The 15,267-nt window shown below is 44.6% G+C and overlaps 1 protein-coding gene across 1 annotated transcript in view; it reads right to left on the bottom strand.

Annotated features, from left to right (window-relative positions):
- LOC143289429 (uncharacterized) overlaps nt 1-15,267 on the bottom strand; it is a 159,706-nt gene that overhangs the window by 18,860 nt on the left and 125,579 nt on the right. The window contains exons 26-30 of the mRNA XM_076598393.1: nt 13,180-13,360; nt 7,626-7,767; nt 4,742-4,801; nt 2,422-2,572; nt 779-892 (exon numbers count right to left, since the gene is read on the bottom strand). Coding sequence (XP_076454508.1) covers nt 779-892; nt 2,422-2,572; nt 4,742-4,801; nt 7,626-7,767; nt 13,180-13,360 — 648 coding nt within the window. The remainder of the gene's footprint in view (nt 1-778; nt 893-2,421; nt 2,573-4,741; nt 4,802-7,625; nt 7,768-13,179; nt 13,361-15,267) is intronic.

The raw sequence follows: 15,267 nt of genomic DNA, 5'->3' as shown, positions 1-15,267 counted from the left end.
ATTTCGCCAAAGCATTTTGTCTATGAGATTAACAATGCAGCAAAACGCACTCAACTTCAGCCTGCTCAAGACATCTGCACTTCTTCAAAAAAAGAGAACAAATACAAAAGATGCTGTCATGTGTTGCAAAAAACAAACAAAACAAAAAAAAAACCTAACATCTCTGAGCCTATAACAATGATGGGCAAAGTGATCTGAAAACTTGAAAACAATTTCCCCAATCTCTCTGTCTACAACTAATTTAAGAAACTGGAGCCAGTTGCATTGCTCGGACGGAAGAACCTAGTATGGTCATAACCTGCTACTAACTGTGTGTCGTATGGAACTGACCAGTGGCATAGTTCAGTCAACGCTGGCATTCAGTCACGTGTAACTGTCAAAAAGTTAGAACCAAGCAATGTAACTGGCACCTGGAGAAGAAGAAAAAAGGCAAACAAAACCCCCCAAACCTCATACTTCTTCAAGTCTCTGCACTCAGCTCTTTCAAGTCTTACAAAATCTACCCGTTTCCAAAACAGTCCCCCCCCCCCCAACCTCCCTCCCCCCTCCTCCCTCTCTCTCTCTCTCTTGCCCAGTTTCTTTAGCGTTCTAAATCTACGTATGCAAAAATGTTGTCTATCATTGCTCTGATACAATTATGCATGCCGTTGAATGACTGGTGTGAAAGCACTTTGGTTTATCTCTGCATAGGATTCAGCGCAATATAAATACTGAAATTATCATCACTATCATTACCAATTCACTCTCCAGTGTCCATTTTCTATTGACAAGTTCTCACCTGGAACGCAGTCACAGGTGTAGTAATTGATCCCATCAACACAGGTAGCCCCGTTCTGACAGTCGTTGATGGCGCAGTCGTCTATGTTAGTGTCACACACGTCTCCACTGAAGCCTGAAACAACACACAGTCAAATATGTCCTGCATGCATAACAAGTCTGTATCCTGATAATGCTTTTAAGCATATTCTTTGTATGTGATTTAGAGGCAGTCATCTGCTTGGAAACTGCTGGTGTCAATATGTGTGTACATGCACACAATTTTGAATAGGTGTGTGCCTTATGGAGAGGCATATGAATGTGTGTGGTTATTTTCAAACTGATTGACTACAGTCTATTTGCTTAAAACACACACACACACACAATTTGTTTTTTGGAGGGGGTGTGGGGGGGGGGGGGCTTAAAAATTAGTTATATATTAAAAGTGAAGCTAAAGTGTCAACCTGGTTAGTATCTTGTCTTTGCTCATACTTATTAACTCACTCAGTACGGCCAGTCCTCTCTTCTCCTCTACACAGACCCCTCGGATGACCAGTGGGTGTCTGAATGACCCAGCCTTTAGCTTCCGTCGTCAGAACTGTGGTATTCTTTGTCAACATTCACCTCTTCAGTATAAGAGCGTTCCGCTTGCAATATTTTGATGATGGTAATTGGGATGAAACGCTGTTAATGTCGTCTCTTTCGCCGTTCGTATGGAGAGAGTTAAACAAAAATACATACATGCAAAAAGCCACAAGCATGAGGGTGCAACAGCTCAGTGGTTAAAGCGCTGGACTTTCAATCTGAGGGTTTGGATTTTGAATCCTGCCATGGCACCTGGTGGGTAAAGGATGGAGATTCATCTAATCTCACAGGTCAACAGATGTGCAGATCTGCTAGTGCCTGAACCCCGTCTGTGTGTATACACATGGCCTAAGATAAAACACACATCCCAAAGATCCTGAAATCCATGTCAGCATTCAGTGGGTTATGGAAATTGAAATGAGCGCCTGGTCATTCGGATGAGAGGACAAACCAAGGTCCTGTGGACAACACGCACTTGGTGCACTGAAAAAGAACCCACAGCAACGAGAGTGCTCTCCTCTGGTAAAATTCTAAAGAAGAAATCCACTCTGATAGGTACACACATATATATGCATGCACTCAAAGCCTGACTTATAAAGCACGTTGGGGTGTGCTGTTGGTCAGGCATCTGCCTGGCAGATGTGGTGTAGTGCATATGGACTTGTCCAAACGCAGTGACGCCTCCTTGAGAAACTGAAACAGTTTCAATGAGGTGTCAAAGCATGCAGAGAGATCCATGTACACTACACATTTGCTGAAGAAAAAAACATTTAAAAGGGATAAAAAGCAGATATCTGGTCTTCACATAAACCCATTGTGCTGATCAGGCCTTCTCAGCCTATCCCAGCTTTGTGTAAAAGTTCTACTCAAGCCTTCACTCACCTGTACTACTGGCAGGTAAAACCTTCACTCACCTGTACAACACTGGCAGGTAAAGCCTTCACTTACCTGTGCTACTGGCAGGTAAAGCCTTCACTCACCCGTACTACACTGGCAGGTAAAGCCTTCACTCACCTGTACTACTGGCAGGTAAAACCTTCACTCACCTGTACAACACTGGCAGGTAAAGCCTTCACTCACCTGTGCTACAATCGCAGGTAAAGTTCTGCTGGGCAGCATCCGACGTGCAGGTACCATTGTTACATGGCAAACTGACGCAGTAGTTGATGGGCGACTCACACAGCACACCTGTGTACCCTGGGGCACACGAGCAGGTGAACGTGGAACTATTCTGAAAGAGAGAGAAAAAAAAGAAGAAAATTTACTTTAACCCTGTAAATGCTGAACCTCAGTGATAGGAGATCAGTGTGACACATATTTCAAGTGCAAGAACTAGTCCCTGTAAACTTTTCAATGGTGTAGTGATTTAGCTGGACAAACATTATGCAGTCCCAAGGAGAAATCCAGACAAGGTTGTTGACTGATATCCTGACCTGTCAGTTCTGTTTTATCTCAGTGAGGTGACAGTCCTTCAATGACATCATGACCTGTAACTTGTAAGCTATGTCTGATCTCAGTGAGGTGACAGCCCTTCACTGACATCCTGACCTGTAAGCTCTGTCTTAACTCAGAGAGGTGACAGTCCTTCAATGACATCCTGACCTGTAAGCTCTGTCTTAACTCAGAGAGGTGACAGCCCTTCACTGACATCCTGACCTGTAAGCTATGTCTGTTCTCAGTGAGGTGACAGCCCTTCACTGACACCCAGACCTGTAAGCTCTGTCATATCTCGGTGAGGTGACAGTCCTTCATTGACATCCTGACCTGTAAGCTGTCTCATCTCAGTGAGGCGAAAGCCCTTCACTGACATCCTGACCTGTAAGCTATGTCTCATCTCAGTGAGGTGACAGTCCTTCATTGACATCCTGACCTGTAAGCTATGTCTGATCTCAGTGAGGTGACAGCCTTTCACTGACATCCTGACCTGTAAGCTCTGTCTCATCTCAGTGAGGTGACAGCCCTTCACTGACATCCTGACCTGTAAGCTCTGTCTTAACTCAGAGAGGTGACAGTCCTTCAATGACATCCTGACCTGTAAGCTATGTCTGATCTCAGTGAGGTGACAGCCCTTCACTGACATCCTGACCTGTAAGCTCAGTCATATCTCAGTGAGGTGACAGTCCTTCATTGACATCCTGACCTGTAAGCTGTGTTATCTCAGTGAGGCGAAAGCCCTTCACTGACATCCTGACCTGTAAGCTATGTTTCATCTCAGTGAGGTGACAGTCCTTCATTGACATCCTGACCTGTAAGCTATGTCTGATCTCAGTGAGGTGACAGCCCTTCACGGACATCCTGACCTGTAAGCTCTGTCTCATCTCAGTGAGGTGACAGTCCTTCACTGACATCCAGACCTGTAAGCTCTGTCTCATCTCAGTGAGGTGACAGTCCTTCACTGACATCCAGACCTGTAAGCTCTGTCTCATCTCAGTGAGGTGACAGCCCTTCACGGACATCCTGACCTGTAAGCTCTGTCTCATCTCAGTGAGGTGACAGTCCTTCATTGACATCCTGACCTGTAAGCTATGTCTGATCTCAGTGAGGTGACAGCCCTTCACGGACATCCTGACCTGTAAGCTTTGTCACATCTCAGTGAGGTGACAGCCTTTCACTGACATCCTGACCTGTAAGCTCTGTCTCATCTCAGTGAGGTGACAGTCCTTCACTGACATCCAGACCTGTAAGCTCTGTCTCATCTCAGTGAGGTGACAGTCCTTCACTGACATCCTGACCTGTAAGCTCTGTCTCATCTCAGTGAGGTGACAGTCCTTCACTGACATCCTGACCTGTAAGCTCTGTCTCATCTCAGTGAGGTGACAGTCCTTCACTGACATCCAGACCTGTAAGCTCTGTCTCATCTCAGTGAGGTGACGGTCCTTCACTGACAAACACACTCAGCAATAGCGGTCAAAGTTAAAAAAGTCTGAATGGTACAACCCATGGGTAGGTGTGACAGCCAAGTGGTTGGACATTCAATCTGAGGGTCCTGGGCTCCATTCCAGCATCGTATAGTTGGAAGTTTTTCCAATGTCTCATGTCAACATAATTTGTGAGGACCTACTGGCACCATTTCCTTTTAGCACAACATCTTCCATTGAATTCTGGATTTGCCAACAGTGACAGCACTAATTTTCTATCAAAATGTTGCTGTCTGGATTGCATTTCAGTTACCTATCTTTAGTTTTGATCATGTATAATTCTTTGTGTGGAACAGCCAAATCAATAAAAAGAAAAAACTCAAATAAATAATTCTAAAAAAATAGAAGAGAAGCAGCACACATTTACAATGCACAAGCACATATAATAACATATCACACACATACATACACATACACAACCAACACAAGCACACAAAATCTAAATTACACACACGAATGCACACACAAACTATTTTGTTTACCTGGTCATCAGAACATGTGGCTGAATTTTTACACAACTGATCGGCACAACTCTTGTTTTCCTGCACAACAGAAAGACGCACAATGTAACACAACTGGTGTCCTCTGGATCCCAACAGGTATTTTGGGGAGTGATGGCCACTATGCATGGCTAGAACTTATTTTGGGCCACTGTGCATGGCTAGACCTTATTTTTGGCCACTGTGCATGACTTGACATTATTTTTGGCCACTGCGCATGACTAGACCTTATTTTGGGCCACTGTGCATGACTAGACCTTATTTTTGGCCACTGTGCATGGCTAGACCTTATTTTTGGCCACTGTGCATGACTTGACATTATTTTTGGCCACTGTGCATGACTAAACCTTATTTCTGGCAACTGCACATGACTAGACCTTGGCCACTGCGCATGACTAGACCTTATTTTTGGCCACTGAGCATGGCTAGACCTTATTGTTGGCCACTGAGCATGACTAGACCTTACTGTTGGCCACTGAGCATGACTAGACCTTATTTTTGGCCACTGTGCATGACTAAACCTTATTTTTGGCCACTGTGCATGACTAAACCTTATTTTTGGCCACTGTGCATGACTTGACATTTTTGGCCACTGTGCATGACTTGACATTTTTGGCCACTGTGCATGACTAAACCTTATTTTTGGCCACTGTGCATGACTAGACCTTATTTCTGGCAACTGCACATGACTAGACCTTGGCCACTGCGCATGACTAGACCTTATTTTTGGCCACTGAGCATGGCTAGACCTTATTGTTGGCCACTGAGCATGACTAGACCTTATTTCTGGCAACTGCACGACTAGACCTTGGCACTGCGCATGACTAGACCTTATTTCTGGCAACTGCACGACTAGACCTTGGCCACTGTGCATGACTAGACCTTATTTTTGGCCACTGAGCATGACTAGACCTTATTTTTGGCCACTGTGCATGACTAGACCTTATTTTTGGCCACTGAGCATGACTAGACCTTATTGTTGGCCACTGTGCATGGCCAGTGCGGATTGTTTACATGTGTGAAAAAGATCATGTGAAACACTATCATGACTTGATAAAGTAAAGAGAAGGTTTCCATGATTCTAATACTGTGATCGATAACATTTCATAGTAAAGACAAGATTTCACAAACACTATCATTGATAACATTTCATTGCAAAGACAAGCTTTTTATGAACTTTCTTTTCAACATGTAAATGAAAAGAGTTGGATAACTTGTTCAGTTAAATTGAGATTCTCTAAATATCAAGTTTCTGATTACCTTCCAATAAGTGCAAATAAATAAATAAGAAAGAAAGAAACATGTGACTGGTTTTATGTGGGATGAGTAGAACTGGCTTTATGTGGAATATTTTAGAGAACCATGACCACTGAACAGAAACACACACACACACACACACACACACACACACACACACTATTCATAAACACTAATTCTCTCTCTCACACACACACACACACACACACCAAGAACACACAAATTCAGCACACTATGTTCTTTTGCTTAAAAAACTTTTTTTTGAATGATAAACTGGGCAGAACATGTGTCTTTATTCTTTTTTGCACATGTGTGTGTCTTTGTGTTTGAGTGTGTGTGTGTACATGCAAATGTGCTTGCATGTGTATGTGCGTACGCATGTGTGTGTGTGTGTATGCATATATGTGTGTGTGTGCATATATGTGTGTGTGTGTGTTTGTCCATACATGCATACGTGTGTTGAATACATATTCAGATATATATCCGTAGGGAATAGGTGGGACAAGACTGATGAACTGAACAGGAGAGCGAGAGCAAGCAAGAGAGAGCAACACACAAGAGAATTTCCATGTGTGTACAGACATACCACCCACACCATCTCATGTGCACATCTTTGTTTTGTTTCTTCTTCTTTTTTCAAACAAAAAATGAACAAAAGGAAAACAGAATAATACAACAAAAGAAATGTCCAATTTTTCGGTGTCAGACCCTTTTCGAAGACCACATGATGTGGAAGCTGATGTATGAAGTATGACATGATTTCATGTGAAGTATCAAATATGTCTCTGTCTGTCTGTCTGTCTCTCTCCCAGTGCTTTTGAAAGTATGTTTGTTCGTATGTCTGTCTGTCTAACTGCTGCACACACAATGTGAGCTCCACAGATTTAGGTGAGTGCAGAAAGACGATGAGACATCATGTCACCATCCAATGTTTTAGTCAGATGCATTCAGTCCGCCAGGATAGTTGGTCTGCAGTTGGTGGTGCCAGAATTTCTCATGCTTCTTCATGACAGTCAAGTTGGTTGTGTCAATGTGCTTGATCGCTGTGTAACACATGTCAGTAGTTCAAATCCTTCTTTTTTTCTTTCTTTTTTGTAACAGAGACTCACAACACAACCCATTGTTGTTGGCTGGGCAGAATGGTTAAGACATTTCTCTGCCAATACTGTGTTCAAGAGGGTCTGGATTCTGTTCCCACTCTTGCCCTTTCTCCCATGCTTTGACCGGAAAATCAAACTGAGCGTCTTGTCATTCAGATGAGACAATAAGGTCCTGTATGCAGCACGCACTGAAAAAGAACCCATGGCAACGAAGTGCTATCCTCTGACAAAATTCTGTAAACAAATCCACTCTGTTAAGGCAGGCAGGCAGGCAGGCAGGCAGGCACGCACTCACGCACGCACGCACGCACACACACACACACATAAGTACTCAAGGCCCAACGAGCATCTTGGGTGTTATGCTGCTGGTCAGGCATCCGCCTAGCAGATCATTGTGTAACTTAAATGAATTCATCAGAATGCAGTGAAGCCTCCCTGAGGAACTGAAACTAACACTGGACAGTAAGCAACATGAAGATCTGACTCACAACACAGAGAGGAGAACTTACGATGCTGACGTTACACAGGTCTCCACTGTAGCTGGAGTCGCCACAGTCGCACACGTAGCCCCGCATGACGTTGGGGTCAACGGTACAGTTACTGCCGTTGGAACAGGAGTTGTTGGCACAGGCATTGTAGAGCGTTTCACACCTAAAACACACATGGGGCAGAATGGTTGACATTCAGTTTGTACCAATGTTTTGTTTTGCACCTCAGTCATGGAACTAATAACTTCCTGTACCTTAATCATACCACGTGTATTTTTAAATGCGCTTGAAGCCGCAGGGTTAGTGCTATATAAATCCACATTATCATCATCATAATCATTAAATTAATCATAATTTTTTTTTTTCCAATATAACTGTTATACTGAATCTCAAACTAGGAGGCAAGATTGCACTGGGTCTTAGTCGTAGTGCTGCAGCTTCACCAGTTGGCCTGGAGGAACCATCCCAGTGCCGACTGTCCTAAAAACCCTCTTGGTCAAGAGAGTGAGTATGAAACTAGGGCAAGGCACTCTCAACTATTATCAAATTCTAACCAACATAGTCGGGACAGCAGTTTCCTCCTCTGATGTTCTGATGGTCGTAGTCGGACACGACTGACTATCATGCATCATAAATAAAGCCAGCCACTGTGGCAAAGTGGTTTGCACAGCTGATTTGACAGTTGGGAGGACATGGGTTCAAAACCCATCAAAGGTACATGTCACTGAGGAATTTTTTCGGCCAGTACCTTGGTCCAGTTCAAGAGCTACAGGCACAAACAGGAAGACTGGGACCACACAGGTCAGCTGTCCACTCACAGTGGTGCTCTCTGTGTCTGTCTCTTCTGTCCACTCTGTGTCTGTCTCTTCTGTCCACTCTGTGTCTGTCTCTTCTGTCCTCTCTGTGTGTCTCTTCTGTCCACTGTGTGCGTCTCTTCTGTCCACTGTGTGTGTCTGTCTCTTCTGTCCACTGTGTGTGTCTGTCTCTTCTGTCCACTGTGTGTCTCTTCTGTCCACTGTGTGTGTCTGTCTCTTCTGTCCTCTCTGTCTGTCTCTTCTGTCCACTGTGTGTGTCTGTCTCTTCTGTCCTCTCTGTGTGTCTCTTCTGTCCTCTCTGTCTGTCTCTTCTGTCCTCTCTGTGTGTCTGTCTCTTCTGTCCTCTCTGTCTGTCTCTTCTGTCCTCTCTGTGTGTCTGTCTCTTCTGTCCTCTCTGTCTGTCTCTTCTGTCCTCTCTGTCTGTCTCTTCTGTCCACTCTGTGTGTCTGTCTCTTCTGTCCTCTCTGTGTGTCTCTTCTGTCCACTGTGTGTGTCTGTCTCTTCTGTCCTCTCTGTGTGTCTCTTCTGTCCACTGTGTGTGTGTCTGTCTCTTCTGTCCACTGTGTGTCTGTCTCTTCTGTCCTCTCTGTGTGTCTCTTCTGTCCACTGTGTGTGTGTCTGTCTCTTCTGTCCACTGTGTGTCTGTCTCTTCTGTCCTCTCTGTCTGTCTCTTCTGTCCTCTCTGTCTGTCTCTTCTGTCCTCTCTGTCTGTCTCTTCTGTCCTCTCTGTGTGTCTGTCTCTTCTGTCCTCTCTGTGTGTCTCTTCTGTCCACTGTGTGTGTCTGTCTCTTCTGTCCACTGTGTGTGTCTGTCTCTTCTGTCCTCTCTGTGTGTCTCTTCTGTCCACTGTGTGTGTGTCTGTCTCTTCTGTCCACTGTGTGTCTGTCTCTTCTGTCCTCTCTGTGTGTCTCTTCTGTCCACTGTGTGCGTCTCTTCTGTGCACTCTGTGTGTCTGTCTCTTCTGTCCACTCTGTGTGTCTGTCTCTTCTGTCCTCTCTGTGTCTGTCTCTTCTGTCCACTCTGTGTATCTGTCCACTCTCTGTGTCTGTCTCTTCTGTCCGCTCTGTGTCCGTCTCTTCTGTCCACTCTGTGTGTCTGTCTCTTCTGTCCGCTCTGTGTCTGTCTCTTCTGTCCACTCTGTGTGTCTGTCTCTTCTGTCCGCTCTGTGTCCGTCTCTTCTGTCCACTCTGTGTGTCTGTCTCTTCTGTCCACTCTGTGTGTCTGTCTCTTTTGTCCACTCTCTGTGTCTGTCTCTTCTGTCCACTCTGTGTGTCTGTCTCTTCTGTCCACTCTTCTGTCCGCTCTGTGTCTGTCTCTTCTGTCCACTCTGTCTGTCTCTTCTGTCCACTCTGTGTCTGTCTCTTCTGTCCACTCTGTGTCTGTCTCTTCTGTCCTCTCTGTGTCTGTCTCTTCTGTCCACTCTGTGTCTGTCTCTTCTGTCCACTCTGTGTGTCTCTTCTGTCCACTCTGTGTGTCTGTCTCTTCTGTCCACTCTGTGTCTGTCTCTTCTGTCCACTCTGTGTGTCTGTCTCTTCTGTCCACTCTGTGTGTCTGTCTCTTCTGTCCACTCTGTGTGTCTGTCTCTTCTGTCCACTCTGTGTCTGTCTCTTCTGTCCACTCTGTCTGTCTCTTTGTCCGCTCTGTGTCTGTCTCTTCTGTCCACTCTCTGTGTCTGTCTCTTCTGTCCTTTCTCTGTGTCTGTCTCTTCTGTCCACTCTGGTGTCTGTCTCTTCTGTCCACTCTGTGTCTGTCTGTCCATCAGTCTGCCTGTCTCTTTCTTTCTCCCCCACATTCTTCACTCTTCCCTTACCCTCAGCTTGTTTCTCCTCTCTACCACACCTCTCATCCCTGTTATGGTTTATTCACAGCTTTGTTGTAGTGTGTGTGTGTGTGTGTGTGTGTGTGTGTGTGTGTGTGTGTGTGTGTGTATTGTATGCTTTTGGGCATGCATACATGTAATTTTGATAATGTTGTTGTTGTGAATATTTGGAATCATTGTTGTTGTTTTTTGCGGGGGTGGCACGGGGTGTTGTTTGTTTTTTTTTGTTTTTTGCCCAGAGGGCCGGGTGTAAACAAGCATATTGTGCCTATTGCTTTACCCTCTAAAAACAACATTCCATTTGTTCATTTGTTCTTTCTGTACAAGGAGGGGAGCTGCTCAATGCTCCACAGGTGGAGGTACAGACTAAATCAGCAGGGGCTTGGTGGCTGGTGTCCTCTGTGTGTGTGTGTGTGTGTGTGAATGTGTGTGTGATCACAACATGCAGTGCTGACCAGGAAGTATTAGATTGTGACATTATGCCTTGTGTTCACTGCATCCAGGTTCACACACACACACACACACTTTCTTTTCTTTGATACTGTGAATTCAGGCTGGTCATCAAACCCTTTGTCCTCCTCCACATCCCACTGACACTCCCCACCCCCCTCCTCACACAAATCCTTCAGCGATCCAATCCTTTCACTGAGGGAAGAAGTGGAGCAGCGATACTGTGACCTTACTGTATTACAGCCAACGTTTTTTTGTTTTGTTTTGTTTTGTTTAAACTGCTCAAGTGCTAACAATAGCAGTCAGTTACTGCTGGAAATATTGTTTATCTCTGATGACTCAATGCACACTATCTGATTTCTAGCCATTTCCGTGTCAGCACTGAACGAGGTTAAAATACTAGAGGAGTGGTCATCCTTTTAAGTTTCAAAAATTAAGGTTGAGATCATACACACTTTTAGAATACCACATGGGTGAGTCAGTTTTTCAAACTGATTTGAAGCTTTGGGCCTTTGGGGTGTGCTCACATGTGTGTTTGTTCTGCAGTCTTTAGTGTGTATGTCTGTGTACATATATATATATATGCTTGCCTCTGTGTGTGTGTGTGTGTGTGTGTGTGTGAGTGTGTGTACGCGTGTGCATACGTGCGAGTGTGTGTGTGTGTGTGTGTGTGTGTGTGTGTGTGTGTGTTTGCCCCCAAATAAAAATAACACTGAACAAAAAGACAAAAGAGGGAAGCGCAGGAGTTGGGCGAGGTTGTGATCAGCATTCCATGAATACCATCAGCATTCCATTCATACCAGAGTGAAAAAGAGAGAAGAAACACAACACTGGATGAACACCACAGACACTGGATGAACACTGAAACACAGACACTGGATGAACACTGAAACACACAACACTGGATGAACACTGAAACACAGACACTGGATGAACACTGAAACACACAACACTGGATGAACATTGAAACACAGACACTGGATGAACACTGAAACACAGAACACTGGATGAACACTGAACACTGGATGAACACTGAAACACACAACACTGGATGAACACTGAAACACAGACACTGGATGAACACTGAAACACAGACACTGGATGAACACTGAAACACACAACACTGGATGAACACTGAAACACAGACACTGGATGAACACTGAAACACAGACACTGGATGAACACTGAAACACACAACACTGGATGAACACTGAAACACAGACACTGGATGAACACTGAAACACACAACACTGGATGAACACTGAAACACACAACACTGGATGAACACTGAAACACACAACACTGAATGAACACCACAGACACTGGATGAACACTGAAACACAGACACTGGATGAACACTGAAACACAGACACTGGATGAACACTGAAACACACGACACTGGATGAACACTGAATCACACAACACTGGATGAACACCACAGACACTGGATGAACACTGAAACATAGACACTGGATGAACACTGAAACACAGACACTGGATGAACACTGAAACACACAACACTGGATGAACACTGAAACACACAGACACTGGATGAACACTGAAACACACACACACACACTGGATGAACACTGAAACAGACACACACACTGGATGAACACTGAAACAGACACTGGATGAACACTGAAACACACAACACTGGATGAACACTGAAACACACAGACACTGGATGAACACCACAGACACTGGATGAACACTGAAACATAGACACTGGATGAACACTGAAACATAGACACTGGATGAACACTGAAACAGACACTGGATGAACACTGAAACACAGACACTGGATGAACACTGAAACACAGACACTGGATGAACACTGAAACAGACACTGGATGAACACTGAAACACAGACAAGAAGAAAATTTATACAATGCTAAATTAAAAACATGTATCATGCCCATCATGTTATAACATCAAGATGACTACTTTATGTATCTGGGATCCAGCTATTTCAAATTAAAGAATGCAACTGGACATTCACTCCTATTGTTTTCTAATTCTGAATGAATTAAGAAGAAAAGTTAACTATGCTAAAACTACACTGGAATCAATACTGTTGATTAAACTGTAACCTGGTTAGCATATGACATATATATATATATATATAAATACCAATTTTCATGAACTTTATCTTGAGTAAATTCATTTTCACACATACACATGAACTGATATGGCACTCACAACACACACACACACACACACACACACACAGAATGCGCACAATACACATACTCACAGTCACACAACATAACACACTCACAACATTTACCCACACTTTTACACAGATTTTGGCAGTACACATATTATGCATAACCAGCCGTGAAAACTTCACTGCATACCCCATTCACACAACCACCCCCCAATCACCCAGTACATACAAAAATCAACAAGAACAACAAAACATAGAAAAAAAATCAATCAAAATGTAAAAAAAAACAACACCTGACAAACGTGCACACAGAAAACACACCTGGCAGGCCCGGCACACAAAAAAGCATACAGGTACGCCCAGCATGCCACCCCCACCACAGCCCTCCACAGTCTCCATCCCCTGTGCCGTGGGGCATGGCGCCAGTTGCCTCCACCCCCACCCCCATCCAGCAGGAGCTGCTGAAGTGAGACCTCCATGAAGGCACACCACAGCTCATCAACTCATTGTCCCAGGAGCTTTTTCTCACGTCTTTCTCTCACAGCTCAACACACACACTGATGATCGCACAAACGAGGTGATCTCACAACCTTGCGACGAAGTCGATCGAGTCAATGACGAAGTTGAATCAGTGACACTGTTTGTTATCAGTACATTCCAGCTGAACCTCCTGCGGCCTGCTCTGACATTTACACACACACACACACACACATATATATATACATCCAACTTTGCAGGTGGTTTGTCCCAAATTTTCCACCTGTTTCTCGAGTAAAGTTATTCCAAGGTAATGACTGCGCACTTCATGTACCTGGGTTTGCACCTGTTCATTGCACAGCTTCAAAGTGATAATCCTCTGATCATGAACAATTTATGGTTTGTATGAAGTAACTGGAACGGGGGCGCTAGTCAACTGACAGTGGTGTAGGTGTCACAGGATGGTGTCACACCCGGACACTGTTCAACACTATCAGTATGACATATGACTGATGATTTAGAACACACTTTTAAAAAATTCATATCTGAAACTGGATTCACACTGTGCTGTTTGAGACCCCGCACCCCACCCCCGACCCACGCCAAAACAAATCATGCACAGTACCACTTCAGTGGGGTGGACAGAATGTACTCAACCCCTGAACAAGTTGCAGCATCTGCCATCTGAGTGATTCATCCATACCACCCATTGCTGAAGATCACAGACTTATAGATAGAAATAAATCTACATTACTTAAACCTATCTACATTATTCAATAATAAACCTGCTTGGCTAAATTGTTAAGCACATGTCTCTACATGTGTGAATGTGGTGTGTGTGTGTGTGTGTGTGTGTGTGTGTGTGTGTGTGCGCGTGCGCGCGTGTTCATGGACTGCACACACACGTGCACACTGTAATTTGTAGGACTTTCCTCATTAATAACAATCAAACCATCTGGTTAAATTGTCAACCTTCTTCTCTCAATGTCTGTCTACATCATGTATCATTAATGCATGTATGGGTGTGTGTTGACTGCATGTACAAGTGCACATGATAACGACTTTCCTCCCCCACCTTTCAAACAACACCTGTTGCCTGGCAATCGACCCTGTACTCTTGAGAATTTCCCACACCACACCCACAAAGACGCAAAAACAGTCAGCTGCTATATCATTCCTTGGACAGGATTATTTACCTGTTTTATACAACAAGGGCTCTCGGCAAAAAGCCTGTATACTTGCCACTGTGGCTAGCTATCTGTCTGTCCGTCCTTCAGAGATGAGAGAGGGTAATAAATCAGCAATAAGATTCACCACACAACCACCACTGCTGTCTCCTGTCACTGAAACGGGCAGACTGTTTTCTGAACACAACCACAACCCAACACCCCCCCCCCCTCTCTCATCTCCCCTCACCCCTTCCTCCAGCATCCAAGGCTGTTTCTATTCCACAGGGCTGTGACTCCTGATGCAGAAGAGAAAAGAAGATAGAGATGGGAGGGATGGGGGGGTGGGGGGGGGGCTAGTGAAGGAACAGAATGGGGGTTGAGAAGGTGAAAATTGGGACTGGAGGAGACAGAGAGAGACAGAGAGAGGGAGAGAGAGAGGGGGGGGAGGGAGAGGGGGGGAGGGAGAGAGAGGGAGAGAGAGAGAGGGAGAGAGAGAGGGGGGCAGGGGGAGAGAGAGAGAAAGAGAGAGGGAGAGAGACACAGAGAGGGAGAGAGGGGGGGGGCAGGGAGAGAGAGAGAGACAGACAGACAGACAGACTGACAAGGAGGGAGGTGTGAGTGACAAATACAATTGATGACATACATTGTGTGAATGAATCCTGCAATGTCCAACCATGTGCACACACCTCGTTATATCTTTTAAGCAAAACAATATATCTTTTATGCAAAACAAAGTATACATGTATACTATGAGCTAAACTGC

Source organism: Babylonia areolata, chromosome 14 (genome assembly GCF_041734735.1).
Source record: "Babylonia areolata isolate BAREFJ2019XMU chromosome 14, ASM4173473v1, whole genome shotgun sequence".
Classification (NCBI taxonomy): domain Eukaryota; kingdom Metazoa; phylum Mollusca; class Gastropoda; order Neogastropoda; family Buccinidae; genus Babylonia; species Babylonia areolata.
The sequence above is the reverse complement of the archived record's forward strand: the minus strand, read 5'-3'. Positions and strand labels throughout refer to the sequence as shown.